Source organism: Primulina eburnea, chromosome 5 (assembly GCF_022965805.1).
Source record: "Primulina eburnea isolate SZY01 chromosome 5, ASM2296580v1, whole genome shotgun sequence".
NCBI lineage: Eukaryota > Viridiplantae > Streptophyta > Magnoliopsida > Lamiales > Gesneriaceae > Primulina > Primulina eburnea.
This window is the reverse complement of record NC_133105.1, coordinates 8515851-8528137: the sequence shown is the minus strand read 5'-3', so window position 1 is coordinate 8528137 and position 12287 is coordinate 8515851. Positions and strand designations below refer to the sequence as shown.

At 31.8% G+C, this 12287-nt stretch overlaps 1 protein-coding gene across 2 annotated transcripts; it reads left to right on the top strand.

Moving 5' to 3' along the window:
* Positions 1-4931: 4931 nt before the first annotated feature.
* Positions 4932-12287, top strand: LOC140832892 (uridine/cytidine kinase UKL1, chloroplastic). 2 transcript variants are annotated; one of them, XM_073197172.1, is made up of 15 exons: positions 5318-5400; positions 5508-5568; positions 5674-5751; positions 5854-5923; positions 6035-6153; positions 6357-6453; positions 6583-6662; positions 7093-7287; positions 10176-10259; positions 10351-10411; positions 10772-10832; positions 11138-11231; positions 11328-11400; positions 11493-11575; positions 11659-12287. In XM_073197172.1, exons 3-15 carry the CDS (start codon positions 5749-5751, stop codon positions 11803-11805), a joined length of 1167 nt encoding a protein of 388 aa, XP_073053273.1. In that variant the 5' UTR covers positions 5318-5400; positions 5508-5568; positions 5674-5748; the 3' UTR covers positions 11806-12287. The 2 variants fall into 2 exon arrangements, with proteins under 2 accessions (XP_073053272.1, XP_073053273.1); XM_073197171.1 differs by lacking the exons at positions 5508-5568; positions 5674-5751 and adding an exon at positions 4932-5206 and having other exon boundaries at positions 5309-5400.

Below are 12287 nucleotides of genomic sequence, written 5' to 3'. Positions count from 1 at the left end.
CCATTATGCTTTATAGATTCTTGCACTTGTGCTTAGGGGTGTTCAAACTTCGGATAAAACCGAAAAAACCGAAAATCCAAACCGAAAAAACCGAACACTAAACCGAACCGAAAATCGAATTTTATAATTCGGATATAAATGTTAAAACCGAAATTAATTTGGTTCGGTTTCGGATTATAAATGTCAAAACCGAACCGACCGAAAAAATCGAAATTTAATTAAATTAATAATGTTATTTTTATTTTATATTATTTATTGAGATGATATTAGTGAATGAAGAATTATTTTGAATAATACTTATTTGATTGTTGTTCATGTAATTCATTTGTACTTTATATTTAAATATTTTCCTAAGAAATCATTTAAAAAAATAACATATTATATTTTATAATATATTTATATTATTAATTTAAATAATTGTATCAAAACCGAAATAACCGACCGAAATAACCGAACCATTTCGGTAGAAAACCGAACCGAACCGAAGAAAAATGGTTCGGATATCGGATTTTATATTTGTAAAACCGAAAACCGAAAAAACCGAAATAAAAAAACCGAAAATCGAACCGAACCGACCGATGAACACTTCTACTTGTGCTGTGCTCTTCTGCGAGTGTGACTTGTGATCATGTATTCATGTGCTTTAACAGTTATGGTAATGTTTTAAACTTAATGGAAGAGCATAGCATATGAGTGACATATTAAAGTTGTGCATAAATGGATGGATTTGATTTGGAGGATGTATTTACACGATGAATTTCAAATGACATTCATCTTGAGTGTATAAAAAAAATAAAAAAATTTAGCACTAAAATTAATCAAGGGATTAAAAATAAAAAAACTTGAAAAAGACTGAAACATAAATTTAAAAAAAAATAAAAAAAGACCAAAACATAAATAAAAAATACCATTATGCAATTTTTGAGGATATCATTCATAAATTATACAAATAAAAAAAGATCGAAACATAAATTAAAAAATAAAATAAAAATCTATATGCAATTTTGGAGACGACATTTTTGTCGTCCTCCAAAACCATCATGCAATATCCATTGAGGAGATTTAATTTAAAGATGCACTAGACGAAAATTCATTCATCCTCTGTTCGAGGATGGTCGGAGATGATGTCAGATTCCATATCAATTTCAGGGTTGTGAGAAGATCGTGATCCCAAGAAACGAACACCAAAATATTTAATTACATAATTATCCCTTCTTATCTTACTAAAAAAATCATCAAGTCTCTTCATATTAGAAAAAAATCTAAACAAAATTTTCTTTTTAAATCGAACAAATCTTTTATATTGAAAATGATTTTGTGTTAAGTGTTTAATATTATGAGTGAGTCTCATGTGAGACCGTCTCACGGATCTTAATCCGTGAGACGGGTCAACCATATCCATATTCACAATAAAAAGTAATGCTCTTAGCATAAAAAGTAATATTTTTTCATGGATGACCCAAATAAGAGATCCGTCTCACAAATACGACCCGTGAGACCGTCTCACACAAGTTTTTGCCTAATATTATTTGATCAAATTAAAAATAATAATAAGGCATACAATGTATGTGTGTATCTTTTACTATTATATATTATATTTTGTGTGTGTGTGTGTGGACACTAGGGCAAATGAACAAAAGTTTTGAAATCACTAGGACATATTAGAATATTTATTTTACATAGAGAGATTTGTGATAATTAGAATATTATATTCACTGGGAAGCCAGATGCATTTTTCCCATTTTTCCATGTAGTGATGAAAATTAATTATTTTGATGTGTTGGTGAAACTTCATTATTTTTTTTGCCATTTTATTACTACTCAGCATCTCTTTCTAAATCAATTTCAATATTGAAGAAATATTCATTTAAACTTTTTAAATTCTCATAAATATCCCTTGTCGTTCTTATATTTCTTTATTAATTTCGATCATATATCATTGATTTTGTAAAATAACTTAATTAAAATAAATATTTTCTAAAAATATTTATTTTATATATATATAATTCATAATATTAATGTACTATTTTCAATCACATGTGTCTGATCGCTAGTAGTAATTATTGGTCGTAATTTGACAAATATTAAAACAAATACACAGAAAAGCTTCAATCGCTAAGACACATGCGTAGTGTGTATAACATAATACCCGAATATTATGTATGTCATTACATGATATATCTATATTTTTAAAGTATCTCAACATAAATGATGATTAATTTTAAATAGAAAAGTTTCCAAATCATTATATTTTTGTCACAAATTAATTGACAAAACGTAATCAAAATATTGATTTCATAATGAAAAAGAAGTGTTCATTTACGTGATTAATCAAATATTGCACCAAAGAGCATTTTAAACCTGTCTAAAATTATATTATGATCTCAAACGTTTATTCTAGGGTATTGATAATTATTATATAGTTAAGATATTTCTAAAATTCAAACCAATAATTAAATAAGGAAAAATGTCAAATTTAGTTTTGTAATATTGATGTGTGACATTTTTAGTCTTATATGTTTCTTAGATTAATCATAGTTCCATAACTATGTTTTTTTAATCAATTTTAGTTTTTTTATTTTTCCAAAATCGTGTAACTAAATGACCGATATTATTGTTATTTTTTAAGTACGTTCTTAAAAAATTCTTGATATATGCACGTATGTTTGACAATGTAATTATAAATTTAACAATGATCTTAATCATTTAGTTACATGATTTTGATGAAAATGATTAAAATTGATTAAAAACATAGTTATATGACTATAATTGATTTAAGGAAATATACATAACTTTTAAAAATATCATACTTCAATTCATACATGATAAAATTGACATTTTATCATTAAATAATCATAATTTATCTATAAGATAATGATGTAGTCAACAAATAAAACCAACATACTAGTTTAATTTGTCCAATAAATATTGTTGTGAGTACTTTAAGAATATGAATAATGGTAAAAACTTGTGTCAGACGGTCTTACATGTCATATTTGTGAGACGGATCTCTTATTTGAGTCATTCATGAAAAATATTACTTTTTATGCTAAGAGTATTACTTTTTATTGTGAATATGGGTAGAGTTGACCCGTCTCACGGATTAAGATCCGTGAGACGGTCTCACATGAGACTCACTCCTGAATAATTATCATAAAAAACAAATAAAAGTGATAAATAATATATAATAAGTTTTAAATCGTGGTAATATATGTGATTAATTATTTCATTTATTTTTCTATGAAATTTTGTTTTAATTATTGTATTTCCATGTAAAATGATCTCTATTAGCAAATTAATAAATATTTACAAGAATATTATGTTAATATACGTCATTAAAAAGTTTGGAAATTCAAATAAAAGATAAAATAATAAAAAAGAATAAAATTAAGAGACTAGCAAACCGAACCATTTGGGATTTCAGTAGGCGACGAGTCAAAAACATATCGAACTTAGATGGATTTAGTGAATACATTCAATGAGAATTTATAATATGACTGCCACCCTATTAGTTTACGTTTAATAGGAGAGAAGGTAAAAATTTGTGTGAGACAGTTTTACGAGTCGTATTTTATGATGCAGATCTCTAATTTGGGTCATCCATAAAAAATATTACTTTTTATGCTACATGTATTAATTTTTATTGTGAATATCGGTAGGATTGACCCGTCTCACAAATAAATATTTCGTGAGACCGTCTCACAAGAGACTTACTCATCAAAAAAATTGAAGAAAAACAATAATCAATGTTATGATCAGAAAACGATTGATGTACTTCAAATATTCTCACAAATATCCAATGAAATGTGACTAATCAAATTACTAATATCAAAATTTGACCAACTTAGGGAAGTCCAAAGAACGATATATATAGTTAATGATTTTTATTATATAATAATTTTATTTGTTTTAATTTAATAAGCTACATTCTTAACTAAATGATTTTGATAAATTAAGGCCGAAAATCAATACCTATTGATCTAAATAATAAAAAATATATAAAAATCTCCTCTCTCAATTAAAAAATTATAACTAAAAAAATTAAATTCCTGTAAATGTGATCGGGGATGCTAAAATTAAAAACTTTGACAAAAAATATATAAATATGTGGTGGAAAATAGAAAAGCATATACCATTTTGTTTTGAATGGAATATACCTTTTTATTAATTAAATAAGAGTAAAAATGTCTAAAGAAATGAAAATTTCAAGTTATTTTCTCATCTAATCAACCATATACTTTCTTTATATTATATCATCAATATTAAATCCATAAAATTATATAATTTATTAGTCAAGAAATAATCTCTCCATTATCTAATGAATTACTTGGAGAAATAAATTTGAAATATATTAATTTTGATTATAGTTTTATTATTTTAAAAAAACATATCAAATCTAAAATTATACATTATTTATTTAAATTATAGTAATATAAAGTAGAATGAATTTCAAATGACACCATTGTTAGATAAACTTGAAATTCATCTTAATTAACATAAAATATATATTATATAAACGTGCACAAAGTGGATCTGAAGTTTATGCTCTTACCACTCTAAAAATCAAAAATATATTTAAATATATTTGAAATTCATCAATTCAAATACAATCCAAAACACATTACGATAATTATCCATTTTCTTATTTTTTTATTCCAAAAAATGTGGAGAAAGTTATTTTTTTATTAATTTCATAAATAATTAATAAACTATTTAATTAATTTTAAAATTATTTATTAGTTAAAAAACTGATAAAAAAATAATGTATAGAATAATTAATAAAATTTTGAAGTTGTATTTGTACTGTGTTATTATTAATTTAATTTCATGTATTCAAGTTAAATTTTTTTAATCAATTTTAATAATTTATGCGTATTATTTAATTAGTATGAATTCATTTCTATATATATTATTAATGGGTAATTAGAAAATATTTTAATTGCCTGATCAGGGTGTAGGCCCAGTAAGCCCGTCCTATACCATTTACAACGCCGCCGTTGCCGCCTCGAAATTACCGGAGACGGACACAAGATGGCGGAGGAGACCAAGTCCATCGACTATGTAATGGAGGCGGCGTCCGGCCCTCACTTCTCCGGCCTTAGAATCTCTCCCGCTGCTTCTCCGCGCTCTCTTCGCTCTTCCACCTACCCCACTCCCGATTCTCACTCCGCAGATTCCACGCCTCACAAACAGCCATTTGTCATCGGTAGTTTCTTTTGCATCTCTCAATTAATCGGCTTTTAGATCGTTCTCCTACCTTAAATGTTGGACTGATTCTCCATGATTTTTGCTTTGCGGTCTGGAGCAGGTGTTTCGGGTGGGACGGCCTCAGGGAAGACCACGGTTTGTGATATGATCATTCAGCAACTTCATGATCACCGAGTCGTGCTTGTCAATCAGGTTCTTTTTTTCCCGCTTTGCAAATTTTGTTTCTTTCAAGTTAACGCTATGTACGCAAGGAACCTTAAGAGTTATAAGCATGGTTTGCCGTCGTGGCCGTGGAACAGCCGGAACCGCTGTTTTGGAACGGGAAGGTAGTTGTCACGGTAAAGCTCCAGGCTCAAACAGGTAAATTACAATAACACTGTTTTTTTTATGGAATATCAAGCCGTTGCCGAACATAATGTTTGCGGCGTTGCGGAACGAATTTTGAATTAGTTTCCAATCTATCAGGGACGGTTTCATGAACTGTGCATGGAGCTGGAACCATAGCCCCCAGCACGGCCTTCTCGACCATTTCGGCAAACCATGGTTATCAGTAGATGAAGTTTTGTTATGATGCTTTAAAACAAAGTGTTACCCGCGTCACTTTAGTAGCACAACTATTTTCGAATTTTTAAAATTATTCTGCAGGATTCTTTCTATAGAGGATTGACTCAGGAAGAGTTGAAACGTGTCCACGAGTATAATTTTGATCATCCAGGTGATAAATTAGACTTGCTGATTTTTTCAGAATTTGATACTATTTTTGTCGGTACATGAATTTTTGTAGAGACTATTCACTGGTTCAAGTGTCACATTGGGTTTCTTTCAGATGCTTTTGACACTGAACAACTCCTTGAGTGCGTCGAAACTCTCAAGAATGGACAGCCAGTCCATGTACCAATATATGACTTCAAAACACATCAAAGGTGTTCAGATAGCTTCCGCCAGGTGCTCATTTTTAACCTTTAGGAGTTGCTTTGAGCGTGCATCAGGAATGTAGCCATTTTAGTTGCTGATCCGTTGTATTCAGCAACCATTGAAATTTGTTTGCAAGATAATGGAACAAACATGCATTTTGTTGAATGAATCGGATGTCATAATATTTGGAGGTATTGTATAGATTTCCTTTAACATAGAGCCATCTGTCCCAGGTGAATGCATCTGATGTAATCATATTGGAAGGAATCCTCATTTTCCATGACCAGAAAGTGCGGAATTTGATGAATATGAAGATATTTGTTGACACAGGTTGACTTTGAACTAGTTGCGCATAAGCTCATTTTATCGTTGGAATATTTATGTGTGACCGAAGTTGCTTTTTCTTTCATAGTCGACTGAGCTCTGGTTTTTTTTTATTCTAATGATTTATTAATTCAGATGCTGATGTGAGACTTGCTCGTAGAATCAGACGGGATACTGTTCAGAGGGGTAGGGACATAGACTCCGTTCTTGAACAGGCAAGCCTCTTGTTTCTTCTGTCTTTTGAGGAGTTAACGGTAATGATGTTTTGTGATGTGACCTTTGATAAGGAATTTTCATATCACTTGGATTTCAGATGTGAGGGAAGGAAATGGAACAATGCCCTTCGATATACCTTAATAAAACTTGAACATTTTTGAACAGCTTGTTTTTGATCAATAGTGATATGGTTTAAAAGGATGGAGTAGATAGAAGTATTCAATAACTTTTTGATGTTACTGCATATGATTTCATAATGTAATTAATGCTAATTTGTTTTCAAAAGAATGTGTTACTTGTCTTGGTTGTAGTCAATGTCACTTATAATGGGCATAGAAATTTGTAATTTTTGATTCGATGTGATTGCTTTTTTGTACTTTCAGTCACCTTAACGCACGTTATTTTGCAAAAACTATGCTTTCTGTACAGTATGCAAAATTCGTTAAGCCTGCATTTGATGATTTTGTTCTGCCGTCCAAGAAATATGCTGATGTTATTATCCCCCGTGGAGGTGACAATCACGTAGCAGTAGATTTGATTGTTCAACATATCCACACCAAGCTTGGCCAACATGACCTATGTAAGATATATCCGAATGTGTATGTTATTCAGTCGACCTTCCAGGTACATTTTCTAGCTTGTTCTTGATTCAGTGTTCTATCTTGATATTGTAGGTCTGAAAATACTCATCACAGAACTTATTTCTACAATGAGAGCTATCTTTTTAGCTCTCACTTATCCGATGTGGATAGACATGACTGGGTAGAGTAATTTTAAAATATTTGAGGGGAAAGAAAAAGTTTGGTATTTTTCATATCTGCTTTGTGAGCTTCATGTCATATCTCATATTGATTGGAAAGTTCATGGAAGTCAAAATTGATAAAAGTTCATGCTTGATATGAACTTTGACTAGACTTTCAGTTATAAGGGCATCCACATTAGTTTTAACATTAACACCCATTATTTGTGGGTCTCACACGCTACATACCTATTATAATAACGCCTCCTTTAACATACTTCCACATTCATTTGAATATTAAAACTCATTATTTGCGGATCCCCATGTCCACTCATTCATAAATATTTTTATTTTGTATTAACTAAATGGATTTTCAATTTTATTTACAATCTTTAAATGATTATGATTTAAATTAATAATATTATATATTTTTAAATATATTTATTACTTAAAACCATTTCTTGTTATTTTACTAGTGTCATTTATTTAAAAATGAAATTTTATTATAAATTTTAAATGAAAGCATAGGACAAAAATTCACACTTTCATAAAACTAAAAGCAACGTATAAATTAAACGTTTCAAAATATGTAAAATACATTTCATGGATTGTTGTATTCTTCCCCAAATATGCTCGACTAAGTGAACACGAAGGTGATTCACTTGATTGTCACGTAGTTCATTAATTGAAAACGAAGTAATACTAAAAGTTGAAGGTTGAGTATAAGTTTTAGATATTTCATCTCTCTCTAATCACTTCACATAGACGTTCATGAACAATAAGTTGTTCCTTTTTCATTTGCGACGTGTCCTTGTAAAAGATTGTGCATTCCTTCAGCTTATTTTCGCGATTCTTAGATTCAAATTTGGCTAACTTCGAGTTGGTTTTGTTTGAGGTCAAATTCCGCCTTTTTTATGTATGTATACTCAGTAAACTTTGCAAACATATTGTCCTTGTTTACTGTCATATCCTCTATGGCCGATTTAGCTTTGTCTTTTACCTTTCATTTGTTGCCTTCTGACCCATTGGATTAGCGTCTTTTCGTTTAGATCTATGTCTAGACTCGCATCTTGGTTGGATGAATTGTTGCTTGCACCCACCTCCGAGGTCATCACCTTCTTCGTTTCAACAAGGTGATCAGTGAACATTGGACGGTCTTTGATGATTATCTACACATGCTCGAAATTAGTTATAGTGCCATTATTTTCTTTTGCGATATTTTTTTATACGCAAGCCTTAAAATATCCTCATCATGATAACCTCAATATATCCTCATCTTGATATTTTTTCATACGCAAGCCTCAACACACATTATAATTGCTATTGTAATTTGTGTTGAGCGATATATCTCCTTTTAGATTGTATTGTGTCAGTGCGATCGTATTACACTTGCACTTCTATTGGGTGAGCTTGCGAGACGATTCCCATTGTAGTAACTTGTATCACGTCCCCATAAAGCATCCGTCTTTTGATCATTGCTGATGATTGGGTCATCACTAACAGTGACAATATATCTCGCTAAGACCTCGTCTTCAACCTTTCTGCAAGTTGACCGTTTTCTCCTACCCTCGATGCTTAAATCCGCTTTTTCCAAATTGCAAGGTTGATTGGGGATTCACATATGGAGAGTTGAGTCTCTAGGACAAAAGTCGGAGTTGTCAATTTTTTTCCATCGGAGATGTAGAGGTCATACCAGTTGCTTGTGGATTAGAAAATCCATAAAAGAGGGCGACATGAAATATGGATTGCTCATATTTCGCCAATATTCAATTGTAGGCTAGCTCGGGGGTGTTATTCGGATTATTCCAAAACCTTGGAAATTTGGAACAAACAAGAAATTTGGAAATTGAGGTGGATATTGTGTAGAACAAACAAATTCATAATGTTGATAATTGGGTGGAATTTGTGAATTTTGGGAGTAGCCATTTTCTTCAACCATGTTTGTAGAACTCACGAAATTGCTAAAACATCTCTGATTATTTTCATTGATGATGAGGATGGTATAAGGAGATTTTGAGAGTGGTTTATTTCATCAATTTCATTTCATTTCATTTTAGTACTACAAATAAACCACTCTCAAAATCTCTTTAGTAATTAATGAATATTTATAGATGAATTTTTTTAAAATTAAAATAACCATTAATTGCCGTTAGGAATTTTAGATTTTTTTTGTAAATTCATATTCATTAAAATAGATTAATATATATATTTTTAATAACCGTTGGGAATTTATTAAAAAAGTAAAAAATATAGAAAAGTTTGTGTGGACGTGTGGTGCAGTCGTGTGGGTGGGCCAGGCGTGCGGCCCACTTCCACGCCCTCCCACCGTGCGTGTTTGCACACGCCAGACTGAGAATTGACGCGTTCAAAACATTGAACGTGGTGGCTGATGCGGCATGTGTGTGGATAACACCCGCTCACATTAGTGATGAAGTTATTTGGGTGTTGTAACACCCCCACTTTAACACCAATGTCGGTGTCCTAAATGTTGAAAGTTCATAAAATAGGAGAGTGGAATTAAGAAACTAGTTTTTACTGTTCAACCATATGGATGGAATTGATGTTTGGAGATAAAAATTGTGTTAAACAATGTATTTTGTTGTCATCGTAATGAAGTAGTAAATAGCTGGGACCCTGTATGAGTGATTCTAGTATGATATAACTTTTTATCTGCCTTCTATCAGTTTTAACTGCTGGTTTACTTATTTAACCCCATACCTTGTTTCCGTGTCTGTAATGAAATTTACCTGTCCCTTCTATTTCTTTGTTACAGATAAGAGGTATGCATACTCTGATTCGAGATCGGGATACATCAAAACACGATTTTGTATTTTATTCAGACAGGCTTATCCGACTGGTAAACTTTTAGCCGCCTTTGGCAAAAAAAAGACAATCAAATACTACTTGCAAGGTGACCCAATAGTCTCGTACATAATCTTATATTTCAGATTGTGGAGCTTGGTCTTGGTCATTTACCCTTCACGGAAAAGCAAGTGATCACTCCTACAGGTTTGTTAGAATATTGTAGAGAACCAAGAGAAATATGCCTTAATTGCATTTCCTCTCGATCGCGTTGTAAAATAGCAATTGCCTTCTCTCTTCCCATGTTGAGGAAAATTTTCATTTATTGAAAATATCACGATTGTCCATCCTAGAGATTTCTAAAATCGCTTATTACATGCTATAGGAGAAACAATGCTATTGAGATTATCTATGAAATATCAGAAATCACAATCACCTCAGAGATATTTCATTTTTTTGTGATTGAATATAATTTATACTGTGCTCTTATCCTCCTATCCGCATGACCATTTAGTTTCTTTACACGAAAGTTTTAATCTTTGAAACTTTTACGTTGATCTGTCTCAGGGTCAGTGTACTCTGGTGTAGATTTTTGCAAGAAATTGTGTGGAGTATCCATTGTACGAAGGTGAGGGAACAAGTCCGACCTCATTCTACTTGCAAGTGTCTAATATTAGAAAACAACCATGAGAAGAAAAGGTTGAGTTTGTATAATTTGTACCAAGGCAGGCAGACAGTTTTAAAAGGAATCCATTGTTTTGAGAACCTTTTCTCAAAGTTTAATTGTTTGGCCTTTGGTTTGCTCTTGCCGACATTCTTTTTCTATAGAGATTAAAGGGGATGAAATGCAGATATTGTTTTTCAACTGCTCTATGTGACCATTTATTTTAAAAAGAATTCAGTTAGTGTTTTTGGTCCTATTCGAACTTACAGTGGGGAAAGCATGGAAAATGCACTTCGTGCTTGTTGCAAAGGGATTAAAATAGGAAAAATTCTGATTCACCGTGATGGAGACAACGGAAAGCAGGTCTGTCTTACTCTGTCATTTATATTGAACCTCCATTGTATATTCTTGGTGGAATCTGTACCTAAATATATTAATCAGTCTCTCCTACCCAAATAGCTTATATATGAAAAACTTCCAAAAGATATCTGTGAACGCCATGTCCTGTTGCTGGATCCAGTTCTTGCTACAGGTAGCGATTTAACATGAAAAGATTTGAATTATTTGAAAACTATTACGTACTATTTTCTTCTGGAATCCAACACCTTGATTTGTATTTTCCAGGTAACTCTGCTAATCAGGCAATCGACTTGCTAATACAAAAGGGGGTTCCAGAGTCCCACATCATATTCCTGAACCTCATATCAGTGAGTGATAAGATTCTTTCCCCAAGAAGGAAAAATCCTTGTACATGGACCATCTCAAATTTTCTTTTAATGTTTCTGCATAGGCACCGGAGGGAATACACTGTGTTTGCAGACGCTTCCCATCCTTAAAGATTGTGACCTCAGAGATTGATGTGGCGCTGAATGAAGAATTTCGTGTGATACCGGGTCTGGGTGAATTTGGTGATCGTTACTTCGGGACAGATGACTAATACTTGTAAATAAACGTAAACTGTAGAACTGCGAAAGAAAATAGATCGAGGGCTTGAATTTGAGCGAGGTGCATCAGTTTTCAGAAACATTACGCTTTTCTTCATGGAGCTGGAGAAATGATTTCATGGCAAGACTAGACTCACTGTAATTAATATAATTTTGTGGATCATCGACAACATTCCCGTAAGTCGGTCAGTCAACCTGGGCTAATTTACCCGAGCTGCCTGCTTTTTCTGTGCTTCCACCAAGGCACCCTCAAATCTTGTTATTGAATAAACTCTGGATGAAACCATCTTCAGTTCTTTTGGAAAGGTCTTTTCCTCCTTTAAGTGAAATTTAAGTTATGAGAATTTGTTTAGAAAATAGAAATGAGAATCTGATTGGAAATAATGAGGAAGGGAAGGTCCAATCTAAAATGTATCTGAGTCATGAAATCTTTTTTCTACCTTTCATTTTACAAAGGCTGATGCCAAATTTCAAA

Coding starts and splice junctions, on each gene's coding strand:
- LOC140832892 (XM_073197171.1), top strand. CDS start 5,032: ATGGCGGAGGAGACCAAGTCCATCGACTATGTAATGGAGGCGGCGTCC. Junction 5,401..5,853: donor GAGTCGTGCTTGTCAATCAG/GTTCTTTTTTTC, acceptor ATTATTCTGCAG/GATTCTTTCTATAGAGGATT. Junction 6,663..7,092: donor TAGACTCCGTTCTTGAACAG/GCAAGCCTCTTG, acceptor CTTTCTGTACAG/TATGCAAAATTCGTTAAGCC.